Raw genomic sequence first — 21,644 nt, forward strand, 5'->3', positions numbered from 1 at the left:
CAAGAACCCAGGGGAAAGGAGAACAATAAATAAATACTGAAAGTAAATTGCTGAAAGTAAATCCTAAATTATGAATATGGAGGGGTAGATGGAAGCAGGAATGGAGGGGGGAGAAAAGATTATTGAAGAATGTTACTTATTTGCTTCTTTGAACTTCAAAAAATAAAAAAAGAATTGAACAAACGATTCGAATCTCAACCAACCCTAACAACCAGATCTAGATCTAGAATGATCTAGATCTGCAATTGCTAGACCCAGATAAAAACGAATCCTCAAACTTGAAACTTGAACTTGAATTTGAAATTGCATTACATAGAAAAATTAAACCTCAACATTCAATCTAGAAATTAGAATCTCACAAAAGTAATCAAGGAAAAATAGAGAAAGCCTAAATAAACTAAAGAGAAAAGAAAGAGTGCTTCTACTAAATTCTAAAACATGTTCCCCCTTGATGGAATATGCTCTCCTTTTATAGAGTTTACATGGGATATGAATCTTGACAAAATTTGAATCAAACTCGGAGTTCATATCTGACTCAACCAATTAGGGTTTTGGCGTACTAATCGGACTAGCTTAAAGAGATCAAATGCACAATTCCACCGTTGGATTTGAGGATTAAGAAGTCGGGAAGTTCTCCTCAAAAAATCAGCTCGATCGAACACCGGATGACCGTTCGATGAAGGGCATGATTAAAATTGAACAGAGACATTCAAAAACGAGATTTTTCCGTCTTCATTTTCTGAATATAATTCTTTTTCCTCTTTTTCTTTCTTTGATCAAATCCCAAATAGGAAATAAGATATTGAAGTATGTAAGGAATATTTTCTCCATTAGGACTCTCTCAATAATAACTCTGTAGATTTGATTGATAATTTATAATATCAGCCGTAGATCAAAATTTGCTTCTTTATCTCTAAAATATTTTGGAGTTGGCCCATAATCACATATCTAGCCCATCATGCTCCAGATCAGGCTCATTTTCGCATTTGAGAATTTGAACGGACCTCTTGACATGTAAAATTGCATGATTCATACCCAACTCCAAATATTTGCTTAAATCTTGAAAAGTCCTAAAATCTGCAAAAACAACATAAAACCCAAGGTAGCTCCACTCTAAGTATGTAAAATACATGCTTTATGCCCTAAGATTTTACACATAAATGTGCTCATCACGAGACTTAGAGGGGGGGGTGGTTACAGAAAGCACTAGCAGTTGGACTTTTAGTTGATCTAAAATTTGCTTAACAATAGCACAATGGTTTGCTACTTGGAGGATACCACAACAATGGGAAATAGCGGTCAACTCATACTTGTATGATAACCAAGAACTTCCAGCTTGGTTTCTCATGGTAGTCATTGGCAAACAAATTTTGACACGGATAACATCTTGAGTGAATTCACCATTAGAGGTTAGGGATTCACGTTTTTGATAAAAACCAAGAGATTAAGATCATTCCAAAAAAAAAAAAAAAGAAAAGAAAGAAGAAGAACAAGAACAAGAAGAGAAAGAAAGAAAGAGACCAAAATCCAGCGTAACCAATATTGATTTATGAGGTAATAGGTATTTCTGACAGATTGAAGGTGGGAATTTTTTTTTTAATTTCTTTTTAATTTTTAAGTGGAAGGGGTATTCTTCTAGTCATTTTATAAATAAACTTAACACTTTCCTAACTGTGCTAGTTGCTATGGAACCCATATGTAATGTATTGTACTAAGAAATCGCAACACTAGTTTATGTTCTATTAAAAGCACTCACACGTAAAAAGCTCTTAGAATTATTAAATTATTTAATTATGACTTAGTTGAATTTGCTAAAGAGTGTACCACTGTGTAAATTTAAGAGACATTTTAATCTATCACTGCTAATTCAATATATTCTCGAGGAGTCAGTGGCTATTCATTTGTGAAATTTTGTCCAAAAAAATAAGGGATGATTACTGTTGCCCCCTTATACTTTGATTATTACTACTTTATCCCCTGCATTTTTTAAAATTGCTAATCCAACCTTTAACTTTGTCTACAATTACTAATGCCCCCTACCGTTAAACTCTGTTAGTTTCTTGATAATGTGGCATCTATATATTTATTCAAAATCCCAAAAAATAACCCCGCAATTATCTTTTTACTTATTTACTCTTTTGTCAAGTTATAATACTACCCTTAAATAATTATGGGAAAAAATTAACTTTAAATTAACTTTTCTTTTTAAAAATAAATCACCGAATAAAGGAAATATGTGATTTTTCTTCTCTAAAAAGAAATCACCAAATAAAGGAATGTAATTAAATAAAACTTAAAATGGAAACTAAAATATTAAGAAATATCAAATTTAATTCAAAGTTAGAAATTAAAAATCACCTAATATATGCTGACCATAACATATAGAAACTAAAATATTAAGAAATACCAAATTTTCTATCAATTAGCATCTTATATGCTAATTTGTTTGTAAAATTACCATTATGGTGATAATGAAAATTTTAAGTGGAATATGAAAGTTTCAACAACCATAAGTATGTGGTCCCACCAAATCCAAAACTAATTCTAAAATATAATATTTTAAGAATATAATTGACATTCAATATAGTTTCTATAAATGAGGGTAATGCAATATTTTTGACTTCTTAATTCTAAGGGCAAAATAAACATTTCATATTTGATGTTAACAGCCACTTAACACCTTTAGAAATGAGGGGGCAATAGTAATTCCACAAAGAATAGGGTTTGATTAGTAATAAAACCAAAGTATAAGAGACAATAATAAATATCCCAAGAAACAATAAAAGAATAACCTTCTAATTTAATAAAAGAATAGCTTTCTAATTTTTTAAATTGGAAAACTATTCCCACTTTGGCATGCTCTCGGCTCTTGTAAGTCCTGAATCCGAAGTCCTAACTACACCTTACGTATTCTATCAAAAAAAAAAAAAAAAAAAAAAAACTACACCTTGCGTATAGAGCCCACGCAACCACACACTAATATGTCACTTTCTTCAAAAAAATTATTTTCAAATTCTTAAGGTCGAAGCTAACATCCACTGGGGAAGAGGTTCAGTTACGGAAAAGGTCTCATTGACAGAAGTCTTGATGGCAGCTTCCGTTCTAAAATTTCAAATAATTCCACCTTTCCAACGCCTGCAAATCGCGTCACCATATACAGTTCATTTCCCTACAGTAACTCATAAGTGCGAATCCAAATCAAGGCCTTCTAAGATGTTTACCGTCGCTGCCCTTCCTGAACAAGCGCTTTCGGGAGTTCTTTCTAGAGCTATTGATCTAATCCAAGCTTCTCCCCCGACATGGCAGTCTTCTTTCTTCAGTAATCTCCTCATATTCATACTCGGTTCTCCGATTCTGGTTTCTGGTTTATCAATTTCAGGCATTGGTTCTGCTTTCTTGCTGGGTTGTTTGACATGGCGGGCTTTTGGTGCCTCTGGGTTCTTGTTGGTTGCCTCGTATTTTGTAATAGTAAGTGAAAATTTTACCTGGGTTTTCTTTTCCTTTTTATTGGTTGGAATTTGAGGAACCATAGGGTTTTTTTTTTTGTTGGTGAATTATTTCGGATTTCTCTGTTAAAATGATGTGAATTGCAGGGCACAGGGGCAACAAAATTGAAAATGGCAGAGAAGGAGGTTCAAGGGGTGGCCGAGAAGAGCAAAGGAAGGAGAGGCCCTGGTAGTGTTATTGGTTCCAGTGCTGCTGGTTGCGTTTGTGCTTTTCTGTCAATATTCGGAATCGGTGGAGCAGCAGTTTCCGGACTGTGGCAACTCGGATTTGTGGCGAGTTTCTGCACCAAGTTGAGCGATACGGTTTCGAGCGAGATTGGGAAGGCATATGGGAAAACAACGTAAGTCGTGCTGTTTAATGATTTGAACCCAGTATTTACGACCATTAATTGTTTTTGTTACTGTTAAGTTTCTAATCTTTGACGGAGAAGTTAGTAATTAACTGCACAACACAAACAGAGGTCTGAATACATAAAAGAACGAACCCATTGAGTCTAGCTTATTTCATATCCACAGTGTTGCTTGTTGATGGGTCTTTTAAGGGATTGGCTATTGGAAGGAAAGATCAAGATATAATAAAAGATCTTCCGTAGAACCACAAAGTCATAGCAAATATCACAGTAGTCAGGAGCTAAGTGATATTAAGGCATTTGATGTCCTTCTTGTGGTGATAAATTTCGCCATCCAGAATGTTCTGGGCCCCTTTTTGGGCTTGGACATGCTCAAATCGCTAAAAAAAAGCATTTACCATTGCTGGGTAGGCATTGGTTCATATTTAGAATTTCAAAGTGTTCAAGGTGACTGGTTGTGGGCGTAGAACTGTTTGGAGGTGTTACCGACATTTTTTATAGGTGTTTTCTGGGGGCAAAGGATTTAGATCTTTTTCCTTTTTGGGTTTTCACCTGTTTCGTTGTTAATACTCTCTGCCTGCATATGGGTAACTAAAATATTAGAATTCGTTGGATATTGGATGTATGAGAAGTAGGCCCATGCACATTCTACTACTTAGTACACCTTGATTTGTTATGATGGATTCAACATCTTGAGCTATGCTTTTGTGGCAAAAATCCAACGATAAAAATGGATGTTTAGGGTTGATAATGCAAAACTTGACGATTTTGAGATGGCCAGAGAAAATTACATTTTATACAATTGAAAGTCTTAGTTTTGATAGTTGAGTAAGCTGTCTAGTTTATAGCACCAGAACACTCTGGAGTGGGAAGCTTTATAGACATGTCTCCATTTCTCATTATTTTGTTTACCTTCTTTGGTTTTTGTCTGAAAATATACAGACTTGACCTAAAGTATACATTTATGGGAGTGCAAAATCTCTGATATAATTGGATACTCAGCATCTGAATGTTTCAGATTGGTGCTTCAAGAACAGGTATCTTGTTACAACATTTAAAGTAGTTCCTAGAGGAACAGAAGGGGCCGTAAGCATTGAGGGAACCGTCGCTGGACTTTTGGCTTCAATTCTCCTGGCATACATTGGCTGTGTTGTGGGCAAGGTACATTTCATTACTTCAGAATGTTACCCATTCTCTGCATTTGTTTCCTGTTTTGGTTTAGATTATTTTCCGTTGTTTTGCATTGTGGTCTCTATTGAGGTACTCTAATGACAGATAATAACAAAAGAAAATTCAATACCTCTATATATCTGGTAGAAGCCAAAAACAGCCTTGACTTCTGAAATTCACTTTTGTCAATGTGGTAAGGCCTTTATCATCTCCTTGTTCCATGGGAGTTGATTTCCGAGTGGGCTTCATATTGGGCACAAAATGAGGGTCCAAGTTAAATTGAACTCTGTTTTAGATGTTGGTTACAACTGGGAATATACTCTATATTATACATTTGTCCTTGATTAGTTGCAGTTTTTTGAATGTGGAATTAGAAGAATTTAGTTATCTGTTACGAGATCCTCTACTTATGGGGGGAGAGGGTGACATCTCCAAACCACATACAGGGTGGGGGTTCCACATCTCACTACTGATAAAGCTGGTCTCAGTTGTACTCTCTTTTGGGCGATGGTTGCAACTTACAAGCTGTAGTTCTCTTTCATAGTGGATCAATTCAATCCAGTACCTTGGGTGTCTAGATTGTTAGAACACTGACTAGAAGCCAACAGCCATGATGAGCTATGAACTGCACACTTCTACTAGATCAAAATAGGGGTTTAGGTCAAATTTAAGGTTGGTGTTTGATAAGATTGTGTTTGATTGTAGGGTTATCTCAAGTGAATGTAGGGAGTCTAATGGTGAAGGTCTTGAATAGTTTTTTAATAGCTGGAAGTGATTTGATTTGAAGCTACAGAATTTATGGTCAGGGTTTTGGGTCTTGAAAAAAGAGATGTCTAGGGTTTGGTTGATTATAATTTAACCAAAAATGAATGGTTTCCTTAGGAGGGCGCGGGATGTCACATCCCTCCAATTGGTACCCTTTCTGGAATACCCGGAGGTGTGATCCACAGCCCTGAAGATCAAGTTTAGGAACGATCATATCCACTTAGCACAATAACATAATCAAAAGCAAGAACAAATCATTGTATTAAAGTAATTCGATAATAAAATCGAGAAAAGATCTCAGAAGGATCACAAAAGAATGTTAGAGTGCAGATAACAAGATACTAATCAAAAGATACCTGTAGAGTATAGTGGAAATATACCCCACAAACAAACGCGTATGGTAGATCGAAATCTAGAGCAAGGTCTAAAGCTATCAGAATTAAAATAAAAGTCTAGAAGAACAAAATAAACTAGTCAAAAACTTCTGTTGGGTCTCTCTCTTCTTCAGTCTTCATCTTCTTCACCGTAGGGTTGTTCTCTTGTAACTTCAGGTCAGCTTCTAGCTCACGATCCCATCGGCAAGCAAGACGATGCCGGCTGCCATCAATATGAGCCGTCAATGTAGTCCAAACCTATGTGCTGGTCACACCATTGGTCATGACCTTCTCCATTGACTTCGGAAGCTGCACCAAGTAAGGAAGGGTACTCCGTACTGTAGCACGGGTTGTCTTCTGATCCTGTAAAAGCATCTAAAAACATGTCTCCCAAAGGGTAAGCTAAAAAAGAACTTAACAAGTAGTCAAGTCACAATAAACATCTTCACACACAATCCAAGGCAATCATAAATGCAATGATATGAAACAAACAAATGCAAGTATGCTTTTAACTCTATATACATTTATGTTGGTCTCTATTGGTAGACAAGCTTTAAGTCATAGCGCCATACTCCTTTGGGTGGGTCTCAAATCACTCTCCCTCAGCCTTCCTGGCATCTTGGGTTCTTCGTTTGGTAATTGGGTCCTGAAACCTTCCTGGACATACCTTGGCTGGGGTTTAGGTCAACACTCTTTCACATCACCATTGGTATGAGTATTGACGCATGTACATGGTTAATCTTAGCCCAATGTAAGTCATCTACTGAGTCACATCTACTTAGGGTTAGATACGTCCATTTCTCGCTTCCTGCGATCCTTTCTGGTACCTTTCCCACTAGAGTCACTGTCTCCTTCCAGGCTACGTAGACTTTTAACCCGATTTGTCACATCCACCTAGCTGGTACCCTATCTTGAATACCCTGAGGAGTGATCCACAGTCCTGAAGATTAAGTTTAGGAACAATCATATCTATAATCAAAAGCAAGAACAAATCATTGTATTCAAGTAATTTAATAATAAAAGTCAAGAAGGATCTTAGAAGGATCATAAAAGAACATCAGAGTGCGAAAAATGATACCAACCAAGTGTAGAGTGAGGCGGAAAATCACTCCACAGCAGCAGCGGAAAAGTAGATCAAAGGCAAAAGAAAGATTACAACCGGTTCCCAAAATAAGAAGGGGAACAAACTACTAAAGTCTCAACGAAACTATAAAAGATAAAAAAGAGGATGAGACGATGTCCCATCGCTGGCACACAAATGCTAAAGCCGAACTACTCCTGATAAGCTTCAGTCTCGTACTAGTAGTCTTCACTGTAGTAGATACCGTAGCCAGTACTCTAGATACCGTAAAAGTCATCAGCTTGGTCTTCATAGTATTGACTATCATAATCAATAGTGCCTGCAGGTAAGTCTAACAAAAGATGTTGCAAACAGGAGTGATTCAAAAGAACTCAGCAAGTATCCAATTACAATAAACATCTTCACACACATTCCAAGGCAAACGTAAATGCAAAGACATGAAACAATATGTGCAAGTATGCTTTTAACTCTAAATATGCATGTTGGTCTCTATTGGAAGACACTTTAAGATAGAACACCATACTCCTCTGGGTAGGTCTCAGTCACTCTTCCCTCACAGCTCTAATGCATGTCTTTTGGGTTCTCTGCGGTAATTGGGTCAAGGCATCCTTCCCAGACATTCCATGGCTGGGGTTTAGGTCAACACTATCGCTCACCACCATTGGTATGAGTACTACCGCGTGTCAGGGTTAAGCCTAGCCAAATGCGAGTCTTCTACTTAGTTATATCAACTTAGATCCAGATACTTCCATTCCTCCCATCCTGGGATCCTTTTCGGTATCCTTCTCTCTAGAGTCATATGGTATCCACCAAGTCGGACTACGGACTCATCAACCTTATTGGTCAGTTACATCAAGTTAACAAGTAGTTCCCGTTTCCTCTCATAGATAATTTCACCGGTCTTCATTTCAGGGGCTCTTGTTCTACTTCTGTAACCGTACTAATGAATGGTCTCTCACGAGTATCTACAATGTGGTTCATGTCCTTTCACGGATGTAACTCACCGGTATCTTGAGGGCCCACAAATCTCCATTGCTACCACGGGTTGCTCGGTCTCAATTCCCTTTTGATCGGGTCTGATATAACAGGGACATCCTAGCCAAACACTTCTAGACATGCCCTAGGTATGTCAACCAGTATTTAGGGAAGGTGCCAAGGGGCACCATAGGAAAATGTCCCATACCACCTCCACTAGTGTCCAAAGGCAGGAATGCCAAAAGGGCATTCCCCATTCCCCAATCACAACCTAGGCATTTACATCACATCACAATCGTGATTCCATACATGTCACACCATAGTCCAAATCACATTCAACATCATTCATGATTCATTCCAATATGTAAATCATAATATGAATAACCTACTGTAATTACAGAGGTAACATGATATAAAGAAGGTAGATCAACAGTAGCTAAATCATGCATTCGAATCATATCATAACAAGGTATGTAAATATGCATATTGTGAGTGGAATACTCACCTCGTATTTGACTTCGTAAACTTCGAGAAAGAGATCAATGGGCAAGTCCAAGATCAACAAAATAACCCTAAACAAACATTTATTGAACATAAGGAACAAACCCTAATGATAGGAGACGAAACGGAAGCAAAACAGAGCAAAGCTGAGGCTACTGGCTTGGTTGGTCGATATTGGTTCAGTCGATCAATGGAACAGTACGGGGCTGCAAAACCTAATTTGGTCATAACTTCTTCGTTTGAAGTCCGATTGCACCGAAATTCGAAAGGGAGCTTCCTAGAACATATTAAGACTATCTAAGAAGGTCAAGGCATCAAATCATGGTCAAAAGACAGCATCTTGATTGAGCCATAAAAGTTAGCATTTCATCTTAAACAATCCATGGCTTTCATAGAAAGGCTAGGGAGAATAAAGATTCACCCTAGGGAATAAAGAATAAGAAATCACAATCAAGAAAAGCTTTGGGGATGTTCTGATAGATAAAAGAAAATTAGGGTTCTCAATTGAATATCCTCTCTTGAAGGTTCCCCTAGATTGGTTCTCAAAATAATCCAAGGTAGCTTCACAGAGGGTAAGGGAAACATAGGTTTAGTAATTCAAAATCAATAATGGCATTGAGGAGGATCTACTAAATTAACAGAAATAATATGATTCTCAATTGGGTAACCTTTCTTGAAGATACCCAAAATTTCTTTGACAACATGTGTAGGATAGCTCACAAAAGAACAAAGGGAAAAGATAGGGATCCACCCAACAATCATGGGAACACAAGGGAAGGTCATGGTAATGGTCTGAGACCTTCCCCACAATCACCAACTTTGGTAGGAAAAACAATAACAAGGAAGTAATCAAGAATTCAGGTAAAATCAAGAACAAGAACATTACCATATGGTTTCAAGAATATAGAGTGAATGGGGGATTCACTCTAAGAAAGAAAGAATAGTATTTCAAAATCAAGAAAGGTATTGGGTAGGGCAATGAGAGAAAACAAGGTTTCACATAAAGTGAAAGGAAACAAATTCTAATCATACAATTATGGTTTTACCAATTATAATCCGTCTATCCCACGGGAAGACTAGGGAGAATAAAGATTCACCCTAGGCAAAGAGAAGCAAAGAATTTACAATCAAGAAGGTGTTGGGAAGGTTATAACAAATTAAAAGATGATTAGGGTTTCATTGCATGCAGTCCATGGATCTCGTGGAAAGATTAGGGAGAATAAAGATTCTCCCTAGGTAAAGAAAAATTAGTATTCTAAGATCAAGAATAGCATTGGGAGGATCCAAAGAATTAGAGATAACAAGGATTTCAATTTGGATACCTCTTATGAGGGTTGCCCAAGGGTTCCCTCCCAAATTCAACTATTATGGTTTCTTATGGAAAGAAAGAAAAGGGTTTCATCCAACCAATCATGGGGATCCAAGGAAAGGTTGTAGCACTGATGTGAGACTTTTCCCACAACCACCAAGATCATTAGAAAAATAATGAGGGAATGATCAAGATCTTAGGTAAAGTCAAATTCAAGAATCATCGCCATATGGCTTAAAAAACATAGAGTGAATTGGGGAATTCACTCTAGGGCTATTAGAATTAGAGAAGAGGCCATTACAGTAGTGTAATACCTTTCTCATAGTCAAGAGATCAGAAGAATAGAAGAAAGAATAAATCAAAGAAGAAACGAATCGATTATTAACCTTTTTGAAGAAGAATTGACGAAGAAACTCAGACGGATGCTTGAGGATCTTCCTTGGCTTTGGAGGAGAGGGTCTAGGGTTCTTCCCACGTTCTCCAGAGGCTTAGAATTGATTGTGAGTGAAAAACACGGAGTTCCCCCCTTTAAATAGCACAAAAGTCCAAAAATTACCAGGATTTCACCAAATTGACCAAACTGCCCCCTGTTGGTCGATTGGCAATCGATCAGCCATGACAACAACTCCATATTGAGATTTGATGGGCTTAACTTCAATATCTTTGGATGGGCTTTATACCACACCTGAAACAACTTACCTACCATTGAGGGATGTCTTTAAACCAGGTCCAACCAGGCTTAGGCCCATCAACCAAGTTCTTCTTCATCAATGTGTAGTTTAATTCCAAATCAAGTAAGGTTTCCATAAGGGAACACCATCATCAATATCCATGGGTTTTGGGTCAAACACCATATCTTCTACTGAGCTGGTCAACAAAGACTTTTCCTTTACTTCGGGACTTTGGATCTACACTAAAGGAGAGGTTTGAATTGACTTCCAAGGATAACAACACGGTACTTAAGGTCTAACTTCAAGGTCAAACATTAAACAAGCCCTTTTTCACCCAAAACAGATAGGGTGTTCAGGTTAGGTTTGGGCTGGATTTCACACTTTTGGTCATCTACAAATAGTAAATGGGAAGCTCTCATGTCCTCTCACGGGCTGGCTACCGGTCATGAGCGCCCATGAGCCCAAGTCTACTACTGCAACCCTACTAATGAATGGCCCCCACAATGTGATTCATGTCCTCTCACGGGTTGGTTACCTATCTTGAGTGCCCACAAATCCCTATAATTGCCACGGGTCACTTGGTCTCAATTTCCCTTCCGATGGGGTTAGATATGACAAGGGTTTCCTAGCCAAACACTTCTAGACATGCCCTAGGTATGTCAACCAGGAGTCAGGGAAAGAGTTAAGGGGCACCATAGGAAAGCGTCCCATACCACTTCCACTGGTGTCTAAAGACAGAAACGTCAAAAGGACATTCTCCATTCTACAACTACAACCTAGGCATTCACATCATATCATGATTCCAGACATATCACATTTAGTTACATAAGTAGTATAAGGTAAAGAAAGTAAAACAACAGTAGCTAACTCATGCATTCGAATCATATCATAACAAGGTATGTAAATATGCATATTGTGAGTGAAGTACCCACCTCGTATTCCGAATCTATTTTCTTCAAGTGAGAGATCAGAAAACAAATCCAAAATCATATAAACAAGCTTAAACAAACATGTATTGAACATAAGGAACAAATCCAAAAGATTGGAGTCGAAACGGAGCAAAACAAAGCAAAATTGGAGTTACTGACTGTGTGGGTCGGTTGGCTGGGCAGCTTGGCCCAGTCGACCCAGGTAGTTGACCAAGTGAACAGTACGGAATAGAAAACCCTAAATTGTTCATGACTTCTTTGTTTGAAGTCCGATTACTCCGAAATTCGAAGGGGAGTTCCCTAGAAAAATACTAAGACTATCTAGGATGATTCAAACATCAAACAAGGTCAAAGGAATAGAGTTCTAATTAAATCATAACAATTAGGGTTTTACCGAAGAGAGTCCGTGTATATCACGGAAAGACTAGAGAGAATGGGGAATCACTCTAGGAAAGAAAGAATAATATTTCAAAATCAAGAATTGGCATTGGGAAGGGTCTAATCATGAAAAAGAAATCAAGTTCTTCAAATAGATACCCATTTTTAAAGGTTACCCAACAATTAACTCTCAAAATCAACCCATAGCAGAATTCTCAAGGTAAAAGAGGGAAAATGGATTCACCCAAAAATTATGGGGATAGAAGGAAAGGTTGTAACAATGGCGTGAGACCTTCTCCACAGTCACAGAGGTAGATAGAAAACAAAGGAAGAGTAACTCATAGTCTCATGCCAGATCAAAAACATGGAACATCACCATATGGCTTCAAGGGAGAACATAGAGTGAATGATGATTCACTCTAAGACTATGAGGATCAGAGAATAGGCTATTACAGAAGTGTAATACCTTCCTCACAATCAAAACAATTAGAAGAAATAGAAGAGAGAGTAGATTTAGAGAGAAATAGATCTATTACTAACCTTGAAGAAAAAGATTCAATGGAGAAATTCTAACGGATGCTTGGGGATCTTCCTTGTCTTGGAAGAGGAGGTTCTAAGGTTCTTCCCACGTTCTCCAAAGGCTTAGAAACATAATGGGGCTGATTACCACGAGATTCCAATAAATAGAGCATCAAAACCCTAAAAAAATAGAGTTTTACCATATTGCCCCTGCCTATGGGTTGATTGGCCCAGTCGACCCGAGTTGACATCAAGCCCAGATTAGGGAATTGGAGCTCAAAACCTCAAAATTTTCAATGGGGCTTTTCCTAACTCAACAAACAACTTACCTAGCATTGAGGGACCTTCCAAAACCTGTCCAACTAGGCCTCAAGTCCATCAACCAAGCTCTTCAACACTAAGAAGTAGTTTCATCTCCAAATCAGACAAGGTTCCAAATAGGGAACTCCATCATCAATTTCTATGAGTTTTAGGTCAAACACTATGTCTTCCACTGAGATGGCCCACAATATCTTCTTCCTTCACTTCGGGTCTTCGGATCTACACTAAGGGAGAGGTCTGACTTGACTACCTAGGACCTTCCAAAAATATCAACACTGTACTCAAGGTCCAACTTCAAGGTCAAACATCAACCAAGCTCTTCTTCATCCAAAATAAATAGGGTGTCCAGGTTAGGGTTTGGGCTGGATTTCACACAGGAAGTGGGAATTAGGGTGTCGATTGTGATGGTTGAGAGAGATGGATCTAGGGTTTGAGTGGTCAGGCAAGGGAGACACTTGGATTGAGTTTCCTTCTATGGGAGGGAGTATGTGACCAAAATCTGGGGCTGTAATGGTTGGTTTGGTCTGGCAGAAATTTTTAAAATTAAAGGTAGGGTGGAATCTAGGGTTTGGTTGTTTGATGATGCAGAAATGCTACCTTGGACCAACCCAAGCCTAACTGGTTTCTGAATAGAGATTAATGGTGTTGAATTTGAGTCATGGGTCTAGCAGTATTTTTAGGAATTTATATTATTTGGGAAAGTAATGTCTTTTAGTTTATTTGTATTATTTTATTTAGTTAGATCATAGGATATCTGGTTTCTTATTCTTTTGGTGTTTATTTGTGTAAGTGTCCTTGTTAGAGAGTTAGTCTTATTTAGGAGTCTTTTAATTTTCTCTGTTATTTAGTCCCCCATCGTGAAAGATTGATTAGAATGAATTGAATTCATGGTTTGAAAGCCCATGTGACTGTGTGCAGTGTTCACTTTCTCCCAACCCCTGTTTTCCCTCTCTCTCTCTTTCCTCTTGTACTTATGCATTCTTATCTTCCCCTTCTTCCTGTTCCTCTACTGGTCACTCTGTGAAGCCCACTGTAGCAGACCAGGGGAAAATGAAAGCCCATGGTCTAAGATAATTCAAACTTGGGCATCCTACTCCTTCCCCTTTCATCTTCTTCCTTCTTTTCCCTTTTATGTTCTTTTTCCATTACATACCGCTCCCTTCTTCTTTGCATTTTTTTTGTGGTTGTGGGGGGTGGGGGGGGGGTGGTGGAGGGTTTAGGGGTGGGGGTTGAAATTTCAGAGACATTGCAAAATATTTGGAATAAAGGGCAGACACCCCACAGGTGTGCCAAATTGGCATGAGAACCCCAATGTATCACCTAAAACTGTACAATAATACACCCCATTAGTAACTTTTGTTCAGTCATAATGGTATAATTTCATAATTCCTGAGGTGCTCTTATCCTCATGTAATTTTACCATCTGGCCCTTAGTAAAATAGAAAGGACATTAACCCAACCTGTTCTCTTCTTATGTTCACAATACAAATGAGGCACGTGCCATTAAAATAGTGAAGTTGGGCGTTAACCCAGATGAACTGTTCCCTACAGCAACATCTCTTATAATTACTGATAGAGCAGAAGGAAAACAGTCCTGTCGAAGATGGATCCCATGGTTGGTTCCCATGAAACCCACCAGAAAATCAGTAACTTGGTTCACTTCCCTTCCAAAAGTAGAGGTGTTTCCGCATCAATTTATCCTCCTAAATATTATCTCATTTCTTCCTATAAAGCCCTAAAATGCAAATTAGCAAATACTTTTCCCCTTCAAATCTAAACTTTCCCTTTTCAACTGGGGCAGATCTGGGAGTACCATTGTGAGAAAATTCTGCTGGTCAGGGGGAATACCTCCCTTGCCTTGGATCTTTGCCTTAGACGTGTTCAATGGAATCATTACTCTCAATCTCATGGGTTATCTCTACATCTTCTATATTCTCTTTTGCTAGTTGTCTGTGTATGTGCTGACTACAGAGGGCATGCTCCTACGACTTAAATGAAGCTCTCAAACAAGATGAAATGTTGCAGGGATCCACCGCCATGAAGAAAAGAAATGTGAATGGTTAAAAGGATTATCTTAATGTTTAAATATGACTTAAAAAAGGAAATAGAGGGCAGAAAAGTCATTTTACGTTTAGACTTAACGGTTCTAATAGAAAAGGAGGCTTGGCTTACTTGTGGGGTGTCTATGCTTTATGTCATATATTTTGGGGTGTCTCTGAAGTACCCTTTTTTTTTTAAATAATATCAATGCAGATCGAGAGCTGAATTAGGCCATTGTCCATTGAATCAATCTGGGTTGATAGTTATGGGGGTTGGGTCTTTGTTCCAAAGGTTTAATTGGTAATGAGTCTATTATATGGGGTCTAATTAGTTTATAGGCTTGTATGGAAATTATCTTGATATTTAGTTTGTTTTATGTTTACAAGTTGAATCAGTTGAGTAATTAAGTCTTTTCCTAGCATCGTAATTAGGTTTCACACCCTTGTGCATGAGTAGGAATGGGAGTGTTATGTTTACTTTAAAATTCCTACTATTAGTTCCATTAGGACTTGTAATTGGCTGTTTGAGCCCCTCAACTTCATACTCTATTCTGGAGGAATACAGGCAGATCAGGAAAAAAACTGTTTCCTCTTCTCCTGTATGAGAGTTATCCTGTCTAGTGTTTAAGCTCTAGACTAAGTACTGGTTGCTTGGAGTTTCAAATCCAAGTGAGCTGAGTTGCTTCTCCCTCTTGTGATTTGGTAAGAGAATCTCTCTCTCTCTCTCCCCTCCTCCTGTATGACAGTTTTCCTGGTTGGCTCTGCCTTTCTCCCTCTTGATTTGGTAAGAGAATTTTCCCTTTCCCTCAACCTGCTGTTGTCCTCTCTCTCTATCTCCCCCCGCCCTCTGATGGCTGTCAGTATCTGCTCCTTTTCCTCCTATTATCTTCCTTTTTTTTCCTCCCATCAATTTTTATTTCTTATTTCTTATTTATTTTTCTTTTAAAACCCAAGTGATTAGGTTTTTTCTTCCTTATTCTTTCCCCTCCAAAACTCTCATTGGTCCTCTTTTACTTTTCTTCCATTTTCACCTAATTGAATTTAAATACATAGACTGTTTTATGACCAACTCTATTCGTAGAAATTTTTTCAGATGTACTAGGTAAAATGGGAATTTAAGCCCTTGCTTTGCTGAGGCTATTTTGTCACCCAAACCCATGACCCCTAGATGAAGTTGAGATTCCATATCATTGCAACATGGTCTTACCCTCTTTCAGTCTTCTGCTATTATGTTTTGTTATTTCACATAGATTGAGTCTTTTAGTGTAGTTATTTGCGTTGCTTATCAATGTGGTAATTAAATATAGATAATATGTAAACACTTAAGCCTTTTCACCTGAAATGTGCAATTGTTAATCTCAGCCAAGTACTAAGATAAGTGTCTCTTATTTTATGTGGCATGTAATTTGTAGTTACGCAGATTTGGCGTAATAGTTAGATTTATCCATTGCGACCGACCTAGTGGTCGTGCTGTTTAAGGAATTAGCCTCTCTGCGATGCAGGAGCAAGGGATCATTACCCTCCCGAAGTTACTTTCATACAGTGAATTATTCTTGAATTGTTCAGCAAATACGAATTTTACTTTTAATTCTCCTGAGTCCATGTTTTTCCATTGATTCGTTAAAAATCATGCTTTTACCCCATATTGAAAAATATCGCAAATAATTTGGGCCAACCTGAATTTTATGCGAATTCATATCAACCCCATATTGGCTGCTTTTTGACTCCACGTGGCAGGAGCCTTGTATTCTGTTAACCCCTCTTCAACGTATTTCATATCGGTGAACTACCATTGCCCCTGAAATATCCTACATTGGTAATGTTATTGTTCCCTTGTAATGTTTAAGATTTACTATGCTTCAACTGATTTACCGAACATGCCATGATTCTATTACGCAGATAAATGTACAACAAGCTGTAATTTGTGTGGTGGCAGCCCAAATTGCAAATCTTGGGGAGAGTTTGATTGGTGCTGCACTGCAAGATAAGGAAGGATTTCGATGGGTATGCAACTTTTACAATAAGAAACAGTTTGAATGGTTGGAATTTGTCCTATATATTTCAATGGGTCACCTTTTGTTTACTCATCTGATGAATATTGTTAATTGGTTGCCAATTCTTTACCATTTTATTCTCTCTATTCCTTTCATTGACATGTCTAGTCCCCAACTATTCAACTAGGAACCTAACTCTAATGCATTATCAACATAAATGATTAAGTGATACAGAAAGCAAAACAGCAATTTGAAGTAACAGCACATCTAAACGATAAGGTGTTTCCAACTCTTTTAACCTTCCACAGGTGCTAATGGTAATTTTATATGATCTAATACAAATACAGGACATAATATAGAAATTGAAAGTAAAGGAAAAATAGGGAAGAAGGGAATGAAGAAAGGATAGGATAGCGGTACAAGACTCTCCCCCCCCCCCCCCCCCCCCCCAAAAAAAAAAAAAAAAAAAGAAGAGAACAACCCTATCCCTCTCTCTCTCTCTCTCATCTGGGCATTTCACTTCACGTAGGACTCTTCTAGAAAGCCTTTCATAACAGTTGATTTTTTTTATAGACTTTCATCAAATTGTGGCCTTTGTCCAGCGCCTTCTCTTTATTAAATAGTACTGAAAACCATTACAAAATTGGAAACCTAAGACAGGTGAACTGTTCCTCTAGAAACATTACAAAATTGGAAAGGAGTAATTAAAAAAAAAAAAGTACTTAGCTACCTGATTAAATCTAGCCTAAAATTGTTTCAAATGCAAGTAGAGACAAATTAAAATATAAATTATAACTAGCATATTAAACTCCCAACTTAGCAATGGTCAAAAAAATAGAAATATAACTAAACACAAAATAGCAACTGAACTAAACCAGCAAATAAATCTTCTCTAGCTATCTTCAATGGGACCCACACTTGGTTTATGTCTTCAATGGGAGCCACACTTGGTTTATGTGAAGTATGAATGGTACATCTTTACCCAAAAAAAGCATGAACAATAACCTCATGAATAGTAACTGCATGAATGTTAACTGTATGAAAAGTAGCCACCAAACAGGGCCTATGCAAGGTATCAGTAGGCCTGGTGAGAAACCAAACTATACGGTCCAACTGAATCCAGATTGACTTTGGTCCTTTTTCATGCTTAGATCTACATCAATTCTCCTCCCCTTGAAGAAACTCCATCTCGACTATTAATGGTGAGCTTTGTGTGAAGAATATCTTGTTTAAGCCCAAAGCAGAACTTTGCTAGCTTCTTGAAGGTTGGAATGAAGTCTGGGAGTCAAGGTTCTTTCTCTTTGAGAAATTCAGGTGGTATGATGAGCTTGACGTAACCATCTTCTGTAACAGATGTGTTTGTCGTGCAAATAGAACCTAATTCAATTGCCTTCATCCTCCATCTCAATCTCTCGTTCCCTAGGTTCTTCCTTCTTCTGTCAATTTCTCCAACTGTTACTTCAATTCAAGTGTCAAGTCTCTCATCATCCACTCTGTCAATTTTCTACCTTTCTTCAACACCCCACCCCCGCAAAAAAAAAAGAAAAAGAAAGAGAGTAAAAAATCATAGACTTACTCTGCTTCTTGCTGTATCTCTTCCATCTTTTGAGAATGCAAATATTGCCATTACAGAGCCTTCCTTGCAAATTAAGGGCATAGATGACCAAACTTGGTCTCAAACTTCAGCACAACAGCATCGTGCGGTCTAATAACCATCTAGTTATCTGTAAAAATAATCACCGGGCTGTTGGGTGGTTGTCCAGGTCAGAGAGATACTATTCATTGGGGGGCATGGTTGGCTATAATTACTAAGTAGTGTAGAAGGAATTCTTAAACTATTCAACTAGGAACTGAGACAACATAATGATCAACTTACCACAAATTAGTAAATTACAGGTAGCAAATCAGAAATGTGAAGTACCAATACACGAAAACAGTAAAGTGCTTCAATATGTGGAACTCTCTACAAATAACAATACTCTGAATAAGACTGATACCAATTGGAGGATGTATATAGAAAAAGAAAAGCTAGGGAGAAAGGGATAGAAAGACCACATAGTGGTTTGAGCCTCTCACTCTTGCCCTAGCATGTCACCTCACGTAGGCCTCTCCTCACTGCCTCTCACAACCATTGAAATTAACCAACTCTATATCTCTTTCATAATTTTCAACAACTCATGGTCTTTGTCTTGCCCCTTACAACAACAACAAAAACAACATAAAAGCCTTGTCCCAACTAAATGGGGTTGGTTTCATGGATCTTGCCTTCCAATCAGCTCTATTTGAGCCCATGCTAGATACAAGGCCTATGCTCTATATATCCTTTCTCACCACGTCTTTTAAGGTTATCTTTGGCCTGCCTTTAGCTCTTGTAACTCCTTCAATATGGATTATATCACTTCTCCATACAAGGGCATTTACTGGCCATTGTTGAACGTGGCCATGCCACCTCAAACGACTTTCTCATGGCTTATCACTTATCAGAGACACTCTTAGACCAACTCTAATATACGTTAGTGGGACCCAACCTAGTTAATTCCAGCCCAAACTTGAAGCCTACGATTATTTCTAATAGGATTCTAGTTTCCTATTTTGAATCAAATCGTGAGAGGTAGTTTTGGGTTTTTTGTAAAACCTATAAATAGAGTCAGGAAGTAGTTTGTCTTCAAGATAACAACAGAAATTTCAGATTCGGTTTTTCTCCGTGAGAGCGTTGCTGTGTTGCCGCTAGAGAGAGAAAAGCAAGAGAGAAAGAAGAAGGAGAAGCAAAGAGATTTTGGTTACCATTGAAATCATCCATCTACAACTAGAGATCTATTCAGAGCAATGAGACTTTGTTAGATCTACTGCAGTGTGTGGTATTTTTCTTGGTTTGATTTCTTCTGAGGTAACCCTAATCTTTGTTGTTACTAATTGATTGTTCCCTCAATTTGAGAGGGATATTTGTACCCCTACTTATCTCATAGTGGATTGGTGCAATATTTGCCCCAGGGTTTCTACACTGGAGGGTTTTTCCACATAAATTTCTAAGCGTCTTTGTGGTGATTATCTTTTCCCTTGTCCTAGTTTATTATTTCTCAAATACACACTAGGTTATTGGGTTTGTTAATCCTAACAATATGATCATTCCTCATATTATTCTTCCTAGTTTTGCCACTCATCATCTTGGCATTCTCATTTTTGTTACATTGAGTTTATCTCTATGATGTTTTTTAATAGTCCAACCCTCTGCACCATACATCATAGCTGGTCGAACGACAGTCCTATAGAACTTTTCTTCTGAACTTTGTCTAGCCCCTTCTCTTTACTAAATAGTAAAACAACAATTCAAAAGCTGGTAACTTTGAAAATAAACTATTCCTACTCTTAAGGTTTATTTGCTAGGAACAATACAAAATTAGCATATGGTTTAAAAAAAAAAAGTAAAATGTTCTCTACTATCTGAGGGCCTGTTTGGTTACATGAATCCAGAGATTTCAAATCTCTGGATTCACAAATGGGAGATTTATATCTGTTTGGTTGTGTGAATCTCTGAATTCATGAAATCTAGAGATTCACCTTTTTACACTAAAAACGTGAATCTATAGATTTATGGGTATAAAGTGAAATCTAGAGATTTCATCTCTACTATAAAAGTGTTAAACATTTGAACTATGATGCCATAAATGTTTTTAAAGAATAAATCCATAGATTTCATTCCAAGGATTCAGGCTAACCAAACAATTAATTTTATGAACCATGACTCCATAAATTTGAAATTTCTAGATTTGAAATCTCTAGAGTTTTTAAATCTTCAGACTCAAGTAACCAAACAGGCCCTAACAGAATCTATCTAAAATAACTCTTTAAAACAAAATAGAGACTAACTAAAATCAAATATATACCGTGGAAATAGAAACTTCAACTTGAAGTATAAAATTGAGCAAATAGCTACTAAACTAGATAAACAATTAGTCTTTCTTTTCTTTCTCTCTTTAATTGGACTATATGCACAGTAGCCATCCGACCAGAGCCTACTACATATGCTAGCACTCAGCCTGATCAGAGTCAGAAGCTGGGGATTTAGACGAACCCAGATTTTGACTTTGATCCTTTTCTACTTCATGCTTAGATCTACATCAGTTTCTCCACCAATTTCTTGCCTTGCATATCAGATAGAAAATACTGTGTATGTCACAAATTCACAATGCAGCTTGCTGACGTTCTCTTCACTCTCTTTTGCAGCTTAATAATGATGCTGTTAATGTGATTAACATTTCTATTGGCAGCGTTTTGGCTGTCTTGATACAACAGCTGATGCTTAGAAATTGACATAGCTGATTTTTTCAAACTCAGTTGTTTTGAACCACAGGCATCCGAGTTTTTCTACTGTTGCCTATTCCAGTGGTTTCTCGTTATACAATTTTTGTACCACTGTAATAAACCAGATAATGATAAATCAGAGAAAAATGGCATAGGAAATTCTTCCAGAAGAGCTTTTTGCAAATTCTGTATGACACCGATTGTTATATTTCCATGTTCTTCCATATTTTTGTGTAATGCCCCCATATCTGGCTAGTATAGTTTCCATCATCTTCAAATGCTATGCTGAACTTCCCCTTTGGTTAGGAAAATGCAAGATTTCTTTGCAAGGTAACATTTATTTTCCAAGGAGAGAATTCTTGAAATTTAAGGTTGAGAAAGTATAGTATCTTTTTTTTTTAATGTGAAAATAGAATTTTCTAGGCAGTAAAATTTTGTGGGTATGATTTGTATCTGATTG

At 37.5% G+C, this 21,644-nt stretch overlaps 1 protein-coding gene across 1 annotated transcript; it reads left to right on the forward strand.

Moving 5' to 3' along the window:
* The first annotated feature begins 3,005 nt into the window (after window positions 1-3,005).
* LOC149005073 (integral membrane protein (Protein of unknown function DUF92, transmembrane)) lies at window positions 3,006-21,616 on the forward strand. The gene is made up of 5 exons (XM_089167880.1): window positions 3,006-3,468; window positions 3,594-3,847; window positions 4,894-5,017; window positions 16,788-16,892; window positions 21,107-21,616. The coding sequence occupies exons 1-5, from the start codon at window positions 3,088-3,090 to the stop codon at window positions 21,191-21,193; spliced, it is 951 nt and encodes a 316-aa protein (XP_089024006.1). The 5' UTR covers window positions 3,006-3,087; the 3' UTR covers window positions 21,194-21,616.
* Window positions 21,617-21,644: the final 28 nt, after the last annotated feature.

Source organism: Hakea prostrata, chromosome 9, assembly GCF_041222555.1.
Source record: "Hakea prostrata isolate BN-2017 chromosome 9, UWA_Hpros_2, whole genome shotgun sequence".
NCBI classification, from domain to species: domain Eukaryota; kingdom Viridiplantae; phylum Streptophyta; class Magnoliopsida; order Proteales; family Proteaceae; genus Hakea; species Hakea prostrata.